Source organism: Bufo bufo, chromosome 9 (assembly GCF_905171765.1).
Source record: "Bufo bufo chromosome 9, aBufBuf1.1, whole genome shotgun sequence".
NCBI lineage: Eukaryota > Metazoa > Chordata > Amphibia > Anura > Bufonidae > Bufo > Bufo bufo.
Genome location: NC_053397.1, coordinates 44,313,191 through 44,329,401, shown reverse-complemented (window position 1 = coordinate 44,329,401; position 16,211 = coordinate 44,313,191). Strand labels below are relative to the sequence as shown.

Below are 16,211 nucleotides of genomic sequence, written 5' to 3'. Positions count from 1 at the left end.
TATTTCCTGCAGTCCCATTGAAGTGAATGGAGCGGTGGCTGCGCATGCGCAGTGTGCTCTCCATTGATTTTGATGGGACTTTCAAAAATAGCCAAGAGCGCTTGCTCAGCTATTTTTCGGAATTCCCATAGAAGTAAAGCATGCCACGCATGCGCGATGTGCTCTCGTTTACTTTGGGGGCCCTGTTCTAGAGATAGGTGTGTGGGTCCCAGAGGTGATATGTCACCAATATGTCAGGTAACACAACCCTTTTTAATTATTAAAGCCAGACTACTGTTCCGATTTCCTAATATATGACGGTGTTAAGGGCATACATACCAGCAGTGATGGCTAACCTCCGACACTCCAACTGAAACTACGACTCCCAGCATGCTCCATTCACTTCTATGGAGTTCTGAGAACAGCCAAGCAAGCGTATATCTTGGGAGTTGCAGTTTTACTACAGCTGGAAGTTAGAGGTTATGCCTCTGAAGACGAGGAAGCTGCTAATGGCGTTTGAGGACAGGAGACACAGATGTGGTTGGTCCTGGTCCCTCCGCTACTGGCTGCGGGTGATCTGCACAGGACTCTCCTCTCCGGAAGAACTGCGCTGATAGCAAAGAAGGGGCGAGGAACTGACCCAAGGGTTGTGGAAAGGGCTCTTCTAGGTGCCAAAACCCAGCATCATAATGGAGGACGGGAATTTTAGGTCTTGATTGACACAGCTTATATTTACTCAAGCCATTTTATTTCAGACGTGAGGATCATAAGATATGTTAGAAACTAGAAGGTAAAAGTCTGTGTGAAATATGAGAAAACAAAAACCATGAAGTTTTGAGATTATTAATAACAATTATCAGATTGAAACATTAATAAAACCCTTTTGGGTAACACTCTGTCCCCCTTTTTCTAATTTCATAAACTCCTGCCAATTAAAACCAGATCGTCACACACCGTCCTTATTTCCTAGTCTCTTTTTATTTTCCGATTAATGATATTATTGTATTTCTTATGTAAGGTTATGTAGGCAGCCATCTTGCCTGAGCTATTGGTGACAGCTATATATATATATCTACAGCAGCCACCTGGGCCATCACAATAGATTAGAGGTGAATCTGCTCTGTGACCTGTGCAGGGAGGGGGAGTAGATAAGTAGGGATGAGCGAATTTCAGTTTTTGAAGTTCGGGTTTACAGTGAATCGCATTATGGATTCCGTTACCACGGGACATATCATAGAGGCATTCCGTCATAATAGAGGTCTATGCCCATAACTGATCCGGACGGTTTCCGTTATGCAGGAGAGGACTCCTATTGTGAATGGAAGATTCTGTGTCATCTCTACTCAGGTTCTTTCATTGTCATCCTGTCTCTGGTGATAATGTTTACAAGTGATCTCCACAAATTAGGACGTGTGAGACTATGAGTGCGCCTATAGGCCAGTGCCAAAACTGGAGGATTTTAGGATTAAAGTGTAGCTAAAAAATTAATTTTACAACATAAAAACCTAATTTACACAGTAGGTCATTTTCCGATGACCCTTTCATTTTTGTAAATGCCACTCACTCTACAGGACGGGAGGCGGAAAGGTCACTGCTATCTGCAGCATCACATTAGCGTAAAAGCCGAGCTGATCTGATGAGCTCGGGGTTTATCAAAGTTAATTCAGTAACATGATTGATAAGGATTATATTTCAGGCCGTTCTGGCTTAAATATCAGATTAAATCAAGTAATACGGCTCTTTTTCACTTTAGCTGTTGTGATTAGATCTTCCAGAGCCCGTTCTCACGTCAACTCAATTAGCCACGGAAATAGCGTAGATTATGCTCATTGTCCGTGCGGCCCCTCCATCACTAGTGAGTATACCTACAGAAGACCACCCCGGATGGTGCCTGGGACAATGAAGCGAATCTAGCAGCTCTTCTGAGAGCAGTCGGGCATTGTCTGCTTACGTGGGTTCCCACTTTGTATTCTGATCATTGTAGTTTGCGTTTGGCCCAGCGGGATTATACCATGTGTGCTATGAATAACAATGGCATGTTGGTGAGCAGAAGCTTTGTTTGAGAGGCGCCAGTAAACGCCAGTACCTGGTGTCCTGTGACTACATGAGATCTTCCCATGACTGGTAGTCACCTCTCCTGGAGCCACTGCTGGTCTCATGCTCACTTTGCTCAGCTGTGTGGCCAAGGTGAGGGCACAGATGTACCTTTTCAATAAGCGCCAAATCTGCTGACAGATGCCCTATGACACTGGCTGACCTGTTGCGCGTGGCAGCTGAAGGCATCTCTTTGCAAATGATGCACCCTCTACACTCTGATTGGCAGTGCAAGGCATGAAGACGTTTTTACTGTCCAGCCCTGTCAAAGTGCAGAGTGCGCAGCAGTTGCAGAGAGACTGAGCCGCTAGGTGTAACGGCAACACCCCCTTTGCTCCTAGTAGCTCATTTACATATAAAAAAACTTTTTTCTCAGCAATGCGGGCACATATGAACATGGGACCAACCAAGATGCCTTCAGCTGCCAAGCGCACATGTAACAGGTCAGCCAGTGTCATAGGTACAAAACTGCTGACAGATGCAGTTTAAAGTCTGATCATCTTGTTTTAGTAAAATACATTCATTTCCCATGAAATAATTCTGGTGCATGTTTCCTTCAAACTCTGCATTGTGTTGTTCCTCTGTTAGGGTACTTTCACACTAGCAGCAGGACGGATCCGACAGGCTGTTCACCCTGTCGGATCCGTCCTGCCGCTAGTGTGGAAGTACCCTTAGTCCTCTTGAACATTTATGAAAAGATTGAAAGCTAAGGGTAGGTTCACACCTCCACTTAACTGATCTGGCAGGCTGTTCTCTGCCGGAGTTCACCAGATCTGGTCTAGCCGGATACAGCCGGTCACCATAATGGTCACTTTCCGGTCAGACAAAAAAACATTGCACGCAACAGGGTTTGTTGAGCCAAAAGCCAACATTTCGTCAGGATCCATTAAATGGAGGACTGAACCTAACCTAGCTGTTACCATTTTGCTTTTGAAAGAGATGAGGGTGTTCCTACACAGTGTAGTCAGCACCTCCATCTGCTAACACACCCACTTTGTTACTCCTACTAGAAATGAGTGAATAGAGGAACAGCACAACACAGATTTGCCATTGCATGGGAAATACAATTATTTATTATACCCGAGATGTCAGGACAGGTGACAGGTCATCTCTAAGTTTGTGATTCTTGTTTGCAGTTTTACCGCGGTTCACAAGGGACCACGTGTCCTTAAGTCCACATTACGCTTGTGCGGCCTATGGCAGTATCAGATTAGGGCGAGGCCACCTGTTTGCATGCAGTGCGCTTCTCCAAGGTCATTTTACAAATGTTTAAGTGCGACAAACAATTGCCTTGAAAAAACACTCAGATTGTAGGTAAAAGCAGTTGCAGTTTTTGACTACACATCAACCCAATCGTCTGCTTGACCACTGTCTGAAAAAAAGATTTCTTAAAGCACAATTATTAAAACAGAAAGTAAAATATTTATTATACAATAAATACATTTCTAGCAAAATCTTCATTCATAGACAATCTTCAGATGAGAAAGTGATTTTGGTGACTTCCTAAAAGGCAGAGGCTCCAGTGGTTTTTCTTTTTTCTGGGTTTCTACTGATGAAGTTACAGTTTTCTTAATTACTCTGAAAAAAATGGAAGCATCCGCTGACTTCTTTCTAGCAGTACGGCCGCGTTCACACAGTGCAGATTTGGCCAGTATTTTTCTTCTAGATTTTTAAGCCAAAACTAGGAGAGGATCCTAACCACAGAAAGTATAATGGCAGATTTTTTTCATTTTTTTTTGTTTTTTGCATCAAATCCTTATTTTGACTTTAAAATGAAGCTGCAAATTATCAACGAAAATCTGCACCATGTGAAAATATCTACGGAGAGGTAGCAAAACTGGCGCAAAGAGAAAAAGAAGTGTCAATTTATGGGGAATAATAGTGATTTACTAAAACAGACATGACTCGTTAAAGAGGTTCTACGGGCTGGAGATTATCTATCTTAAAGATCGGTCATCAATATCAGATCAATGTGTGCCCGATGTCCCCACCGATTCTGCAGCTAATAGTGTACAGTGTGGAAGCAGAAGGCTCCATACTCGGTAGCTTCTGATGCCAGAATACTGAAGCTCAGATCCTATTTACTTGAATGGGAGCTTAGCTGCAGTACCCCAGCATGGCCACTGCCCTGCGTACGGCACTATATTCCTCCAGCTCCGTACACTGTACAAGAACCTCCTCCACAGCAGCTCAAAAAGGCCGATTGGACTCCTATCATTTTGATGCATGATCAACCCAGAGGTCATCTACAGCCCGGAGAGCCCCTTTAAAGGGGCGGTCTCATCTATCCTCAGAACTAATCCTGAGGATAGGCCATAGACAATGGAGGTATATCGCTAGCATATGCCCCCTGGGATCCGCACCAATATCGAGAACAGAACCCCGAAAGTGGTGGAGAGCACACTGTGCATGCGCAGCCACCCTCCATTCCTTTTCTATGGGGCTGCAGAAAATAGCAGAGCGCTGGCTCGGCTATTTCTGTCGAGCCTATAGAAGTGAATGGAAGCGGTGGCCGGTCATGTGCGGTGCACTTCCATTCACTTCTATGGGGAGAGCCCTTGGTGGAGGCCGGACTGGTGTCCACCAGCCACCACCGTCGGGGCTCCATTCCCAGAGGTGGGACTTGCACCTATAAGACAACGGGGGCATATCCTAGCGATATGCCCCCCATTGTCAGCGATGCGAATACCCCATAAGTACTGCAGAGTCATTTCTAATACGAACGACAACCCATCAATGGTTTAAACAATTGCTACAAGTGTCAGACGGACATTTCCATCACTACAACCACGGTACATGTGCCGAAAACACGTACGAATATAGCTGCCTAGACATATTATAAAATTTGGACACGTGGACGCGCCTGTTCACACATTTGCCTCGTCTTACAGCCTACGATTTAATGTACATCGAATGCATAAAACATTTTTCCACCGCAAAAATTTCTCGGACTAGTCTTATGCTTATAAAATGTCTCATTAGAAAAATTTAAAAAAATTTGCACCATTTTTGAACCCTGAAGGAAGGATGAAGAAAGAAGAAGATGATCTTAAAAACAGCCCGGGGAGACCATACTAAAGGCACAATATGGCCCCTATATACCCTGAGATAAGACAAGAAAGTCTGCCTCTTATCTGAATGCATCCTGTGCGCCATAAATCTGTAAGATTAAAGGGGTTTTGCGGGACTTTAATTTCTATGACCTATCCTCAGGGTAGGTCATCGATATCCGATCGGTGGGGTCCGACACCCAGCACCCCCGCCGATCAGCAGTGTGAAGAGGCGCAGCACTCCCGTGAGCGCCAAGGCCTCGTCACAGTGCCGTACATTGTATAGTGGATGCACTTGGTATTGCAGCCCAGAGGTCATGTGACCAACGAATATGACATCACTGGCACTGCAGCCTCTTCATGCAGCTAACCGATGCAGTGCTGGGAGCCCTCACCGATCACATATTGATGAACTAATCCTGAGGATAGGCCATCCATATTAAACTTTGGGAAAACCCCTTTAAGTGGATAAGTTTGCCTAGAATGTTCCTTTAAAGCTGGCCCTACACTCGACAGCTCTCTCTCCGCTCCACCCCATACACACGCCTGCACAAGCGCCCAAGCTTGCATGGGTTCTAATGGGAAGAAGGGAGAAAGAAGCTGCCAGAAACTGCTGGCGGTGGCTTGTCACCCATGAACAGAAGGATTGGGCATGTTGATATCCAACTAGGTCCCCAAATGTATTAAATGGTCGATTGGTCCCACAATCATGAGCAGGCTTGGCTGGCATTGATCTAAGGCAGGCATGCTCAACTGCGGCCCTCCAGCTGTTGCAAAACTACAACTCCCACAATGCCCTGCTGTAGGCTGCTCAGGCATGCTGGGAGTTGTAGTTTTGCAACAGCTGGAGGGCCGCAGGTTGATCTGGTGTGATCTAAGGTATATGGCCAACTCGAGCCCAGATACAGAGGCACAAGGATGATATTTCCCTTAAAAAAAAAAAAAGCAACAAACTGCATAAATAAAAGCATAAAAACTAATAATTTTCAGGACCAGTTTGGCAGCACAGACTTCATTTAGGCGCTTGGGCAGAGGTCAATGTAAAAGTAAATGTTTTCTGATCCTGTCGCAGTGGGTGCAGCACTAGGTATGTGGACCTTCGGATGATAAATGAGTATAGAAGACGGATTTACATAATAAAACAGGCCGGAATAGCAGCAATAAGGATTTTTTCCCAGAGTTTCCTTCAAAGTTGGTTAATTGCAGCCAAGAATGTTATCAAAAAGGCAAAGTTTCCGCAGATGTATATTGTCAGCACAATCCTCTTGAAGGTGTGGCCCTGCAAATGTAAAGATAGGAGAGCACATTCAGCAAAGCAACTAAAAAGCTGCAGGACAAAATAGAAAGAGCGCTCCCTCTGCTGACCATTATATGAACTGCACATAGTTAAAGGGCTTCTACCATCAGAATTAGTGTTATGTAGCTGACTGACACTAGCGATGTGCTGATGTCAGCACTACATAACCGTGTTCTTTTGATTCAGCACAGACTACGTCACAGTGAGGAAGCCGGCACCAGGAGCGCGTCATTCACTCACTGCGCCTGTGCCGAATACAGAAGTGGACGGCGCAAGCGCAGGATTTCGTCAAGAGGAGCGGGGCAGGATAAATGGTTAGTAGACGGAGCCTCTAGGTGCTGAATCTACGCCCACATAGAAGGCTCATTAGCATATTGTAAAAGGTTTTTTTTGTTTTTTTTTAGGAGAACGGCCGCAGGGACAAATGTAAAAAGAACACTGTTATGTAGTGCTGACACTAGCATCGCTAATGTCGGTCAGCTACATAACCGTAAATCTGATGGTAGAGACCCTTTAAATAAAAATCTAGAACTGGTTCTGTTCTGGGACTACATTTTTTCTACAGCAATTTGTTTATATACTCATCCATGTACAGCTTGTACAAGGGGAATTATATGACAATAAAATAACCGATACTACTATGGATGTCACATCAATACAACTAGATTGTGTACATATGGCCCTACATTAATGCACCTAAAAAGGCATTCTCAAGTATAAGATCAAATTCCGCAGATGGATCCAGACCCATTACGTTTTTGCGGTGCTGAGGCATGGAGAGAAACCCCAACGGAAGCACTTCGTAGTCCTTCCGTGTAGGGTTGTTGCGGGTATCGAAATTTCGATACCCAATCGATACTTTTGTCCCGGTATCGATACGATACCGGGATTTCCGTTTTTTCGATACTGGGCTGCGCTTCTGCGCAGTCTAGTATCTCTGAACATGAGCGCGCTGCTATCGGCGCGCTCATGTTCTCTCTCAGCAGCACGGGGAGAAGGAAGCTGTCCTCCCTCCCCCTGTGCTGCTGCCGCTGCCACCAATGAGAAGAGAGGGGCGGAGGAGGGGCGGCAATGAGAAGAGAGGGGGTGGAGGAGGGGCGGCAATGAGAAGAGAGGGGCGGGCGCACTGCGCCCCCAATGATAGGATTACTATCGGAGCGATGGGAGGAGACATCAGCTTCACTAGTGGGCGTTCCTTTTCCCTGCGCTGCGATTGGACAGCGCTACAGCCAGGGAGAAGGAACGCCCACTAGTGAAGCTGATGTCTCCTCCCATCGCTCCGATAGTAATCAGCAGCATGTGGAGCAGGAGAGGAGACAGTAATGGGGCACTGCAGGCGAACGGAGCGGCGCCCAGGACTAAATGGTGAGTGCTGAGACATCGCTGGGCGCCGCTCTGTGTGGCCTAATAGTGAAAGTCTGGACTCATATACAGTAGTCAGTCTTTAACACATACAGGAGGCGGGTGCCGGCAGCAGAATCGCATTGCCGGCACCCTGCCCCTGACAGGGAGCTGCGATCAGCGGCAGTTAACTGCCGCTGATCTGCTAGTACCCGCCTCCTGTATAAAGGGGTAAAATCATTGGTGGTGCAGTGTGCCCCCCCCCTCAATCCCCCCATCCCATTAAAATCATTGGTGGCACAGTGCGCCGGCCCCTCTCAGCCCTCCAGTATTAAAATCATTGGTGGCAGTGGCCACAGGGACCTCTCCACTCCCCCTCATTGGTGGTGCAGTGGCAGCTTCTGATCGGAGCCCCAGCTGTGTAAGCCTGGGGCTCCGATCGGTTACCATGGCAGCCAGGAAGCCCTGGTTGCCATGGTAACATCCCTGATGCTGTGTGCACAAAGCACAGAGCAGCAGGGACAGTGTGGAGTCCTATTCACCCTGATAGAGATCTATCAGGGTGAATAGGAAAAGGGATGAAAGATCCCAGGTTCTAGCCCCTAAGGGGGGAAATAGTTATTAAATAAAAAGTGAAAAAAAAAAAAACACTAAAATATGAAGTATAAATCACCCCCCTTTTCCCAATTTCACATATAAAATATATAAATAAACATATTACATCGCCACGTCAGAAAAGTCCAAACTATTAAAATATAAAAAAAAAATCTAGGTGGTGAATGCCGGAACAGAAAAAATAAAATAAAAACTGCGCGATTCGCCATTTTTAAAAATGAGGAATGCACGTGGCTTTTTTTGTTTATTTTTTTCGCGTGGTATCGAATGGTATCGAGTATCGCAATACTTTTTCATGGTATCGAAACCGAATCAAAAATTTGGTATCGCAACAACTCTACTTCCGTGCCTCCATTCCGCACCGGACCTTCCAGATTGCGGACTCCAAGTGAACTCCAGAAAATGCTAAATCGCGCAGGGCAAAGGAGAGCATCGGAGCATGAACTGGGGGGCTGCCTGGGTGAAAATAGGGACCCCGTTCTCATGATTGGTGTGGGTCTGATAAGACCCCTATTGATCTAATCGTTATTCCCTATCCTGTGGCTAGGGAATAACTTTCAGTAACCAGAATAACCACTTTATGGATTCTCCATGGGGAATACAGGCTCCCACATCCAGCATGCTGGATATTATTAAAGGGATTCTGTCACCTCGTTTTAGGTTATAGAGCTGCGGACATGCACGGCTAGATCGCCGCTAGCATGTCCGCAATATACCGGTCCTATAAGGCTGTGTGCTTTTATGGTGTTTAAAGAATGATTTTATAGATATGTAAATGACCCTGGTAAGGAGCCCAAGGGGCTGTACGAACCTTCCTGGTGCCCAGCCACGCCCCCTGTGAAGGAGCCCAGCACCGCCTTCTCCTTGCTCACAGTTAGATCGCCGTAATCTCACGATGCGCGAGCTTGCGCAGTTCCTTCCCCGAGGCTGATGCCAGCACAGGGAAGGAACACTATACCGGCACTGCGCATGCGCAAGCTCTCGCATCGCGAGATTACGCCATTCTGTGAGCTAGGAGAAGATCTGGAGGACGCAGGCGGTGCTGGGCTGGGCACCAAGAAGGTTGGTACAGCCCCTTGGACTCCTTACCAGGGTCATTTACATATCTATAAAATCATTTTTTAAACACAATAAAACCACACAGCTTTATAGGAACGGTATATTGCGGACATGCTAGCGGCGATCTAGCCGTGCATGTCCGCAGCTCTATAACCTAAAACGAGGTGACAGAATCCCTTTAAGGCCTTATGTACACATTATACCACGTGCATGGAGCCGGTGAAGCGGCACACAGCGGAGTCCCTGCGGATCCCTACCACAATTGGATAGGCCCTCTGTGCGCCGTTGTGTGCCATGTCTCCAGGGAAGAATAGCCGCATGATTTGGCACAGAAATAAACCCCAGAGGTAAACCGTGCAGCACCGTGAAGATCAATGGGTGCTGCACAAGTGCTCTGTACTTGAAGCTTATACGGAGCTATAATACAGTCGTATGAACACGAACACGCCCCAATAGTAGGCAGAATCTAAGTCTTACTTCATCTTTAGCTGTGGATGGGTTTAAGATCTCCACTCTGTCTTCAAGTAGCTTTTCACGTCCTGCAAAAAAAAAAAAAATTAAAAAAATTGGTAACAAAGTTTAAAGAAGATTTTTCACCTCCCGTAACATGTGTGTTTTAACATATCATGGTATCCCAATAATTCTGGAGCATCTGCTCTTATGATTCTATGTTGTGCTATTCCTCTATCATTCCTACTAGAAGCTTTTGAATCAACTGCCAACTGGGTGTTGCCAGTTCTTATGTCCCTGCACTGATTGGACAGCGTCAGACTGTGCAGGGGCACACCCAACTGGTAACACCAAACTGCGCCAACTGGCAATTTAGTCAAAAGCTTCTAGAAGGAATAATAGAAGAATGGCACAACATATTCTAAGGGGAGTAAAAGTACGTACTAAAACAGACGTGTCAGGAGAGATGACCGGTCCTCTTGTATCTGGCATTACAAATAAAAGGTCACAATCACTTCCTAAACTGGTGCAAATATATTTTTCTAATCTTAGAAAGTGGCGCCATATCTCTAGGACATGCCCTCACTTTATGATCTGCAGGGGGCTGACCTCTGGGACCTCCTGCAATCTGGAGAATGTGATGATTCAGAGCTGCGCCCCCTTCTAAGGTTTCCTTGCACAGCGGCGCCACGGTCATCTGGATGTGCAGGGAACTGCGGTCGGTCACACTCACTTGAACGGGTTTGTGCCGCAGTTCCATGTGCAGAGGAAACCCATGAAGGAGCAGAACCACCAATATAACGGGGGTGTCGGATTCGGCAGATAACTGAAACAAGCTAATCAGAACCGACTCCATTGGACTGGTGTTTTTGACGGAATCTGCAATGAAGGACCCGAACGGAGCATCCAACGCACATGTGAACCAGCCCTTGGTGATATAATAAGAAGTTTTGTGAATCTATTGTGTGACCTGCTGCCACCACAAGGGAGGAAAGAAACAAGTTGTTGTCAGGGTGCACATACAGGAATGCACTTTGGGAATTAATTCTCCACCACGGGAATGCAAGGTATCCACTTACTAGGAAACCGCGACATCTCCAGCACAGTTTGCATGAGCTGCAAGGTTACATCCCTAGGATCATGACATCATGAAACACGGCGGTGTTAGGCCCGTTTCACACTGCCGGCAGTAGTTCAGACAGAACAGCCTACCTGAGCTCTCTGGATCCGGCATTGCTGGATTTTACCGGAATGCCCACCGACCCCACTGACTATAATGGGGTCTGTCGGAGATCAGGCTGCTACCCGGGAAATATGCTAGCATTCGGCGGGACAAAAACGGCTGCGTGAAATAGGCCTTACTTCTATTAGACATGGATGCAGTGATCTCATAGGCTTCATTCTCCCAACTACTACTTCATGTGGGATTTACATAAATGATCGAGTCTTACATTAGAAATACTAAGCACCAATCTACCTTTCAACTGGCAGAAGTCGTGAACCTCAAGCAAGATGTCTATACACACGTGCCACAGGACAAACCCAACCATCGTGTAGGAATCCCAGGGGTCAGGGAGATCCAAAGCTTGTAAATCCATGCCCAGGAATATCGCAACCACTGCAAGAAGAAACACAGTATTTATCACAAGCAGAGCAGAAACACTGAGAATTCAAGTGATGGAAACGTGAGGAACCCAAGATGTCTGTGTGCCAAACAGATGTCATCATGGCGGTCTGCATCCAGTGGAGAAGATGACAAAAGAGAATGTCTACATCAGATCACTGCATGTGAGGTATGTGGTGCTGTGTTCTCTTGTATGTGTGCTAGTGCTGTAATGTTCATCCAGGGCCGGCTCCAGCTTCATGTGGGCCCTTGGGCAATAAATCTCAGTGGCCCCCCTTGTGGCATTTTTTTACATTTACATGTACCCCCTTTACAAGGCTCCCACACCGTATAAAGACCCCCAGTGGCCCCCATACAGTATAATGACCACTAGTGGTCCTTCACACAGTATAATGACCCCCCAATGTCCCCACACACAGTACAATAACCCCCAGTGGCCCCCCACACACAGTATAATGACCCCCAGTGGCCCCCCACACACAGTATAATGACCCCCAGTGGCCCCCCACACACAGTATGACGACCCCCAGCAGCCCACACACTGGAGTATACTGTATGGAGGGGGCTCTGGGGGTCATTATACTGAATGGAGGGTCATTATACTAAGTGGGGGGCACTGGGGTCATTATACTGTGTAAGAGGCCCTCACTAGCTAGAACCCCGCCACCCCCGGTGGGTTCACATCACATCACGACTATATTAGGCGTATTTCTGACAAAGATTGTGGCGCAAAGGTACTTTGCGCCGCAATCTGCAACTTTCCCCCACTCATGCCAGGTCGGAAAAAGGTGGCGTCGGCAGGTGATACAGTAATTGCCATACAGTTATTGGATAACACCACCATACAGTGATTGGATACTTCCATACAGTAACGGGATAAAACCGCCATACAGTAACTGGATAACACTGCTATGCAGTAACTGGATAGCACCACCATACAGTGACTGGATGAAAGGGCATAGGAGGGCACAGTACAGGGAATGACCAAAGGCACTGTACAGGGTAAGGTAAGAGGGCACAATGCAGGGTATAAGGGGGCACAGTCACGTGACCCTGTGACGTTAGAAGGTCCTTATGGTGCATGCAGTTTAGAGACCACCATAATGAGAGGCAGAGGAGTGAGACAGGTGACCGGGGCCCTGGATGGACAGGAGGGGTGGACACAGCAAGTAGGTGGAAGGGGCTCTGAGGGGGATTCATACAAGAAGTAGTGGCAGGAGGTCTGTGCAGGGCAGCAATAGGAGATAGGAGGGTGGAACAGGAGCTCTGGATACATGAGGGAGGAAAGGAGACAACAGGGGCTCCATGAGGATGAGATAGGACAGGGGCAGGTGTCATGGAGGCAAACTGCTTAATGAGGCAGTAAAACAACTAAATAGCATGAAGATGCTGGTCTACTACAGCATCCAGCAGCAGCTTGCAGAGTTCCCTGACCCCTGCTCATAGCAGCGCAGGAGCAGTGGGCACTTGCCTGGGTATGCAGGGTGCTGATGCTGGCCCTGTGTTCATCTACATGTCTTTAAAAGTAGAGGAGGGGTTGGATTCAGAATTTGGCACGGGGTGGGGTGGCGCCATTTAAATTTTTGCCTCAAGCAGCAGAAAGACTAGAATCGTCCCCAAATAGTTTCAGGGAAAGGGTGAACCTGAAAAGTACCAGTACATGAAGAGCTTCCCCATTACGGAGCAAGCTATATACCGCTCTGTATGTCTTATATATGCTGTAATACGATGAGACTTCTCTTTGGGGTTTGTCAGTGATCAATAAAAATAAAAAAAATTCAATTTTTCACATTCTTCTATATACTCTTAATAGTAGCAAGGTAAAAGCATAAAGATGAACGGAAAGTTTTGCTGGGTTTGAAACTCTCAGTTTAAACCAGTCAGCAAGGAGTAGGGAGAGCCGGGGACGGCCCGCTGCGGGAAGTAATACGTTTGTAATTTCGTCATCATAGCACACTAGTGAGGCAGCCGCGGGAAAAGTCTCTCCAGAGACACCCTACTCACACAGAGTTCGCCACATACAATAGAACCGGCCCGGGTGGGTCACGGACGGTGATGTCAGATGGTGGGTGGAGTCTGGAGACTTGAATATGGGAGGCGGAGCAAGGAGGAGCCAGGAGCGAGTGGCGGGAAGGGATGTAATGTGTTGTACTTCTCAGCGCTATGGAAGGTGCAGGGGCGGGCGCAGATTTAGAAGCGGTCAGCTCACATGACCGCTCCTATGACGTCACAAAATACCGAGGTAATTAGAACACAGCGATATCGCCATATCGCTGTTTTTTAATACGGCGGTATATCGTTGCCACCGGTATACCGCGCAACCCTAGTCGGGGGCTGGGGAAAAAAATGCTATTGTGAGCCGCATGTGGCCCCTGGGCCGCAGCCTGTGTGCACCCCTGCTCTAACCATGTCTGTTTGGATCAATAGACTGGAGAAGAGGAGCAAAGTTACCCAACCTCACATGAAGACATGCCAAAGATATAAAAGGCGGGACGCCACTGATCACACTAACGGCTCATGCGCACAGACGTATTTTCTTTCCATGTCCGTTCCGGGACTATATGCAGAAGTTTCTCCGTGTGCATTACATTTCCGTATGTCCGTTTCGCAAAAAGAATAGAACATTTCCTATTATTCTCCGCATTACGGACAAGGATAGGACTGTTCTATTAGGATCCAGCTGTTCCGTTCCGCAAAATACGGAATGCACACGGATGTCATCCGTATTTTTTGCAGGTCGCAAAATACATACGATTGTGTGCATGAGCCCTAATGATGTTAATACTCGATTGAGAAATGACATTACAAATTACAATGAGATCATAGGACACAAAAAAAAAAAAAAAAGGTTTTTTTATATTTAGTGCGTTTGCTGTAACATGCAAAATAAAATTACAATAACTTACCTGCCACTGTTCTGGCAACTGAACCAGTCCCCCAGTGTGCCCAGTTAAATAATGGCCTCCTATAAATGGAAACAAATCAATTAATACAAAACATAGCGGTGAACTGCATCTCCAAAACCAGACTCCTATGTTAGAAAAAGTGGAACAGATGCCTCAAACTTGTTCCTCCTTCTGAAGATTATATTGCTCAAGGTATTTACACCGGCCCACTGGCATAATTACTTTGATAAAGCTCCCCCCATACAGCTTTAAATCCTCTGATTCCATTCATATAGTAGATGATAAAACTAGCTGTGTACAGTCACCACTAGGGGGAGCTCAGTGCAGAGGAATTTGTACAGCTACCATTACAATGATAGCTTTTACAGCCATCTCTATGCACCGAGCTCCCCCTATTGGAAGCTGATGGAAAGTGCAGTGGATTTATATCCAGAACAGAAGATAGAAGTTCTGCACCAGGCCTCCTTCCCCAGCCCCCACAGCAGTCATATGGTCTGCCTCCATGGTAGGTATGCCAATTTTCTTGCCAATGAGATGTTTTGAATTACATTGCAAAGGAGAAGAGCATACATGGAAGGTATGTGAGGTATATACGGTGGACGCCAATTATAGGGCATTTGATGGTCACATAGGACAAGCTGCTGCCCTTTCAAAGACAATGCCTACAGATATGCGAGCCAAAAATATAGTTAAAATAATGTGTATAATTCCAATAAAGAGTTTTTAAGGCAAAAGAGTTGTCACATAAAAAAATAATAATTATATTTTCCAAACCAGTGCCTGGATCTGAACACTTGGATGTAATAAAAAAAAGGTAGTATAGACATGGAGTTATTCAATAAATTCTATCTGTATAGCGCCACCTGCTGTTTTCTCATTTCTCTGTCCACCTTGCTGAGGTGGTCGCACATGTTCAGTTCCAACCTTCAACTGCCACCAGTCATATCTACTGTTAGAAGCTGTGACAGTTACATGGAGAGAGCTGCAACAGAAGGGACACGCCCTCCCCCATCCCATGAGCGGAGATAAGGAGCGAACTGCAACAGAAAGGACACACCCCCTGAGCTGCCAGCTAGAAATCAATGTTGCAGAGTAATGAATGTGGAGATCTCTGGATCCATGTGAGGTACAGGGCTGGTTTTAGCTTTGTTAGAAAGAGATTGTCATGTACCATATGACTGTGGAGTTTCATTTTTTACATCAATCATGGCGTCAATCGCTAACTTTCTAGGTGTCCATGTAAACCTTGATCTGACAAATGAAGATGCCATACATTTAAAGCAGCAATTTCTCTTGTAATATTGGATTGCATACCTGCGACTGGAAGGTGGAGGTCTGCAAACGGCAAGTATCAGCTGAAGAACTGTCAAGGCCAAAACGATACAACCTAAATATGGATGATAACCAGCTCTCTGCAACAAACATAACCGTACATTAGTCAAATCATTTCCACGCTTCTTGGCCAGTGATTGAGTACAAAACAATAGCGCTAATTATTGCAGTAAAGGGATTTCCCAAAACTTGATGACCAATCCTAATGATAGCCAAGGTCCTCAGCACCCCCTCCAATCCGCTCTTTGAAGGAGCCATAGCTGTACACTTGCAATATTCCCAAATAACCAAGGCATGCAAGGTTCTCAAAAAAGTGGTAGGTCCACATGTAAATCTTTCCTCTCGGGGCTTAGAGTACTTTACATCTTCCAGGAGAAGTGTGTCTCTTGGAGTAGGCCTCTCACTGGACAGACAGGGTGCAGCCTACTTTCAGCTCGGCTGCCGACTCCCCATTACCTGGCTGA

General features: G+C 46.4%; 1 protein-coding gene across 1 annotated transcript in view; it reads right to left on the bottom strand.

The window, feature by feature from the left end:
• Positions 1 to 3,475: 3,475 nt before the first annotated feature.
• LOC120978466 (putative ferric-chelate reductase 1) overlaps positions 3,476 to 16,211 on the bottom strand; it is a 41,490-nt gene continuing 28,754 nt past the window's right edge. The window contains exons 12-16 of the mRNA XM_040406605.1: positions 15,730 to 15,827; positions 14,416 to 14,474; positions 11,363 to 11,503; positions 9,913 to 9,974; positions 3,476 to 6,402 (exon numbers count right to left, since the gene is read on the bottom strand). Coding sequence (XP_040262539.1) covers positions 6,310 to 6,402; positions 9,913 to 9,974; positions 11,363 to 11,503; positions 14,416 to 14,474; positions 15,730 to 15,827 — 453 coding nt within the window. The 3' untranslated portion in view covers positions 3,476 to 6,309. The remainder of the gene's footprint in view (positions 6,403 to 9,912; positions 9,975 to 11,362; positions 11,504 to 14,415; positions 14,475 to 15,729; positions 15,828 to 16,211) is intronic.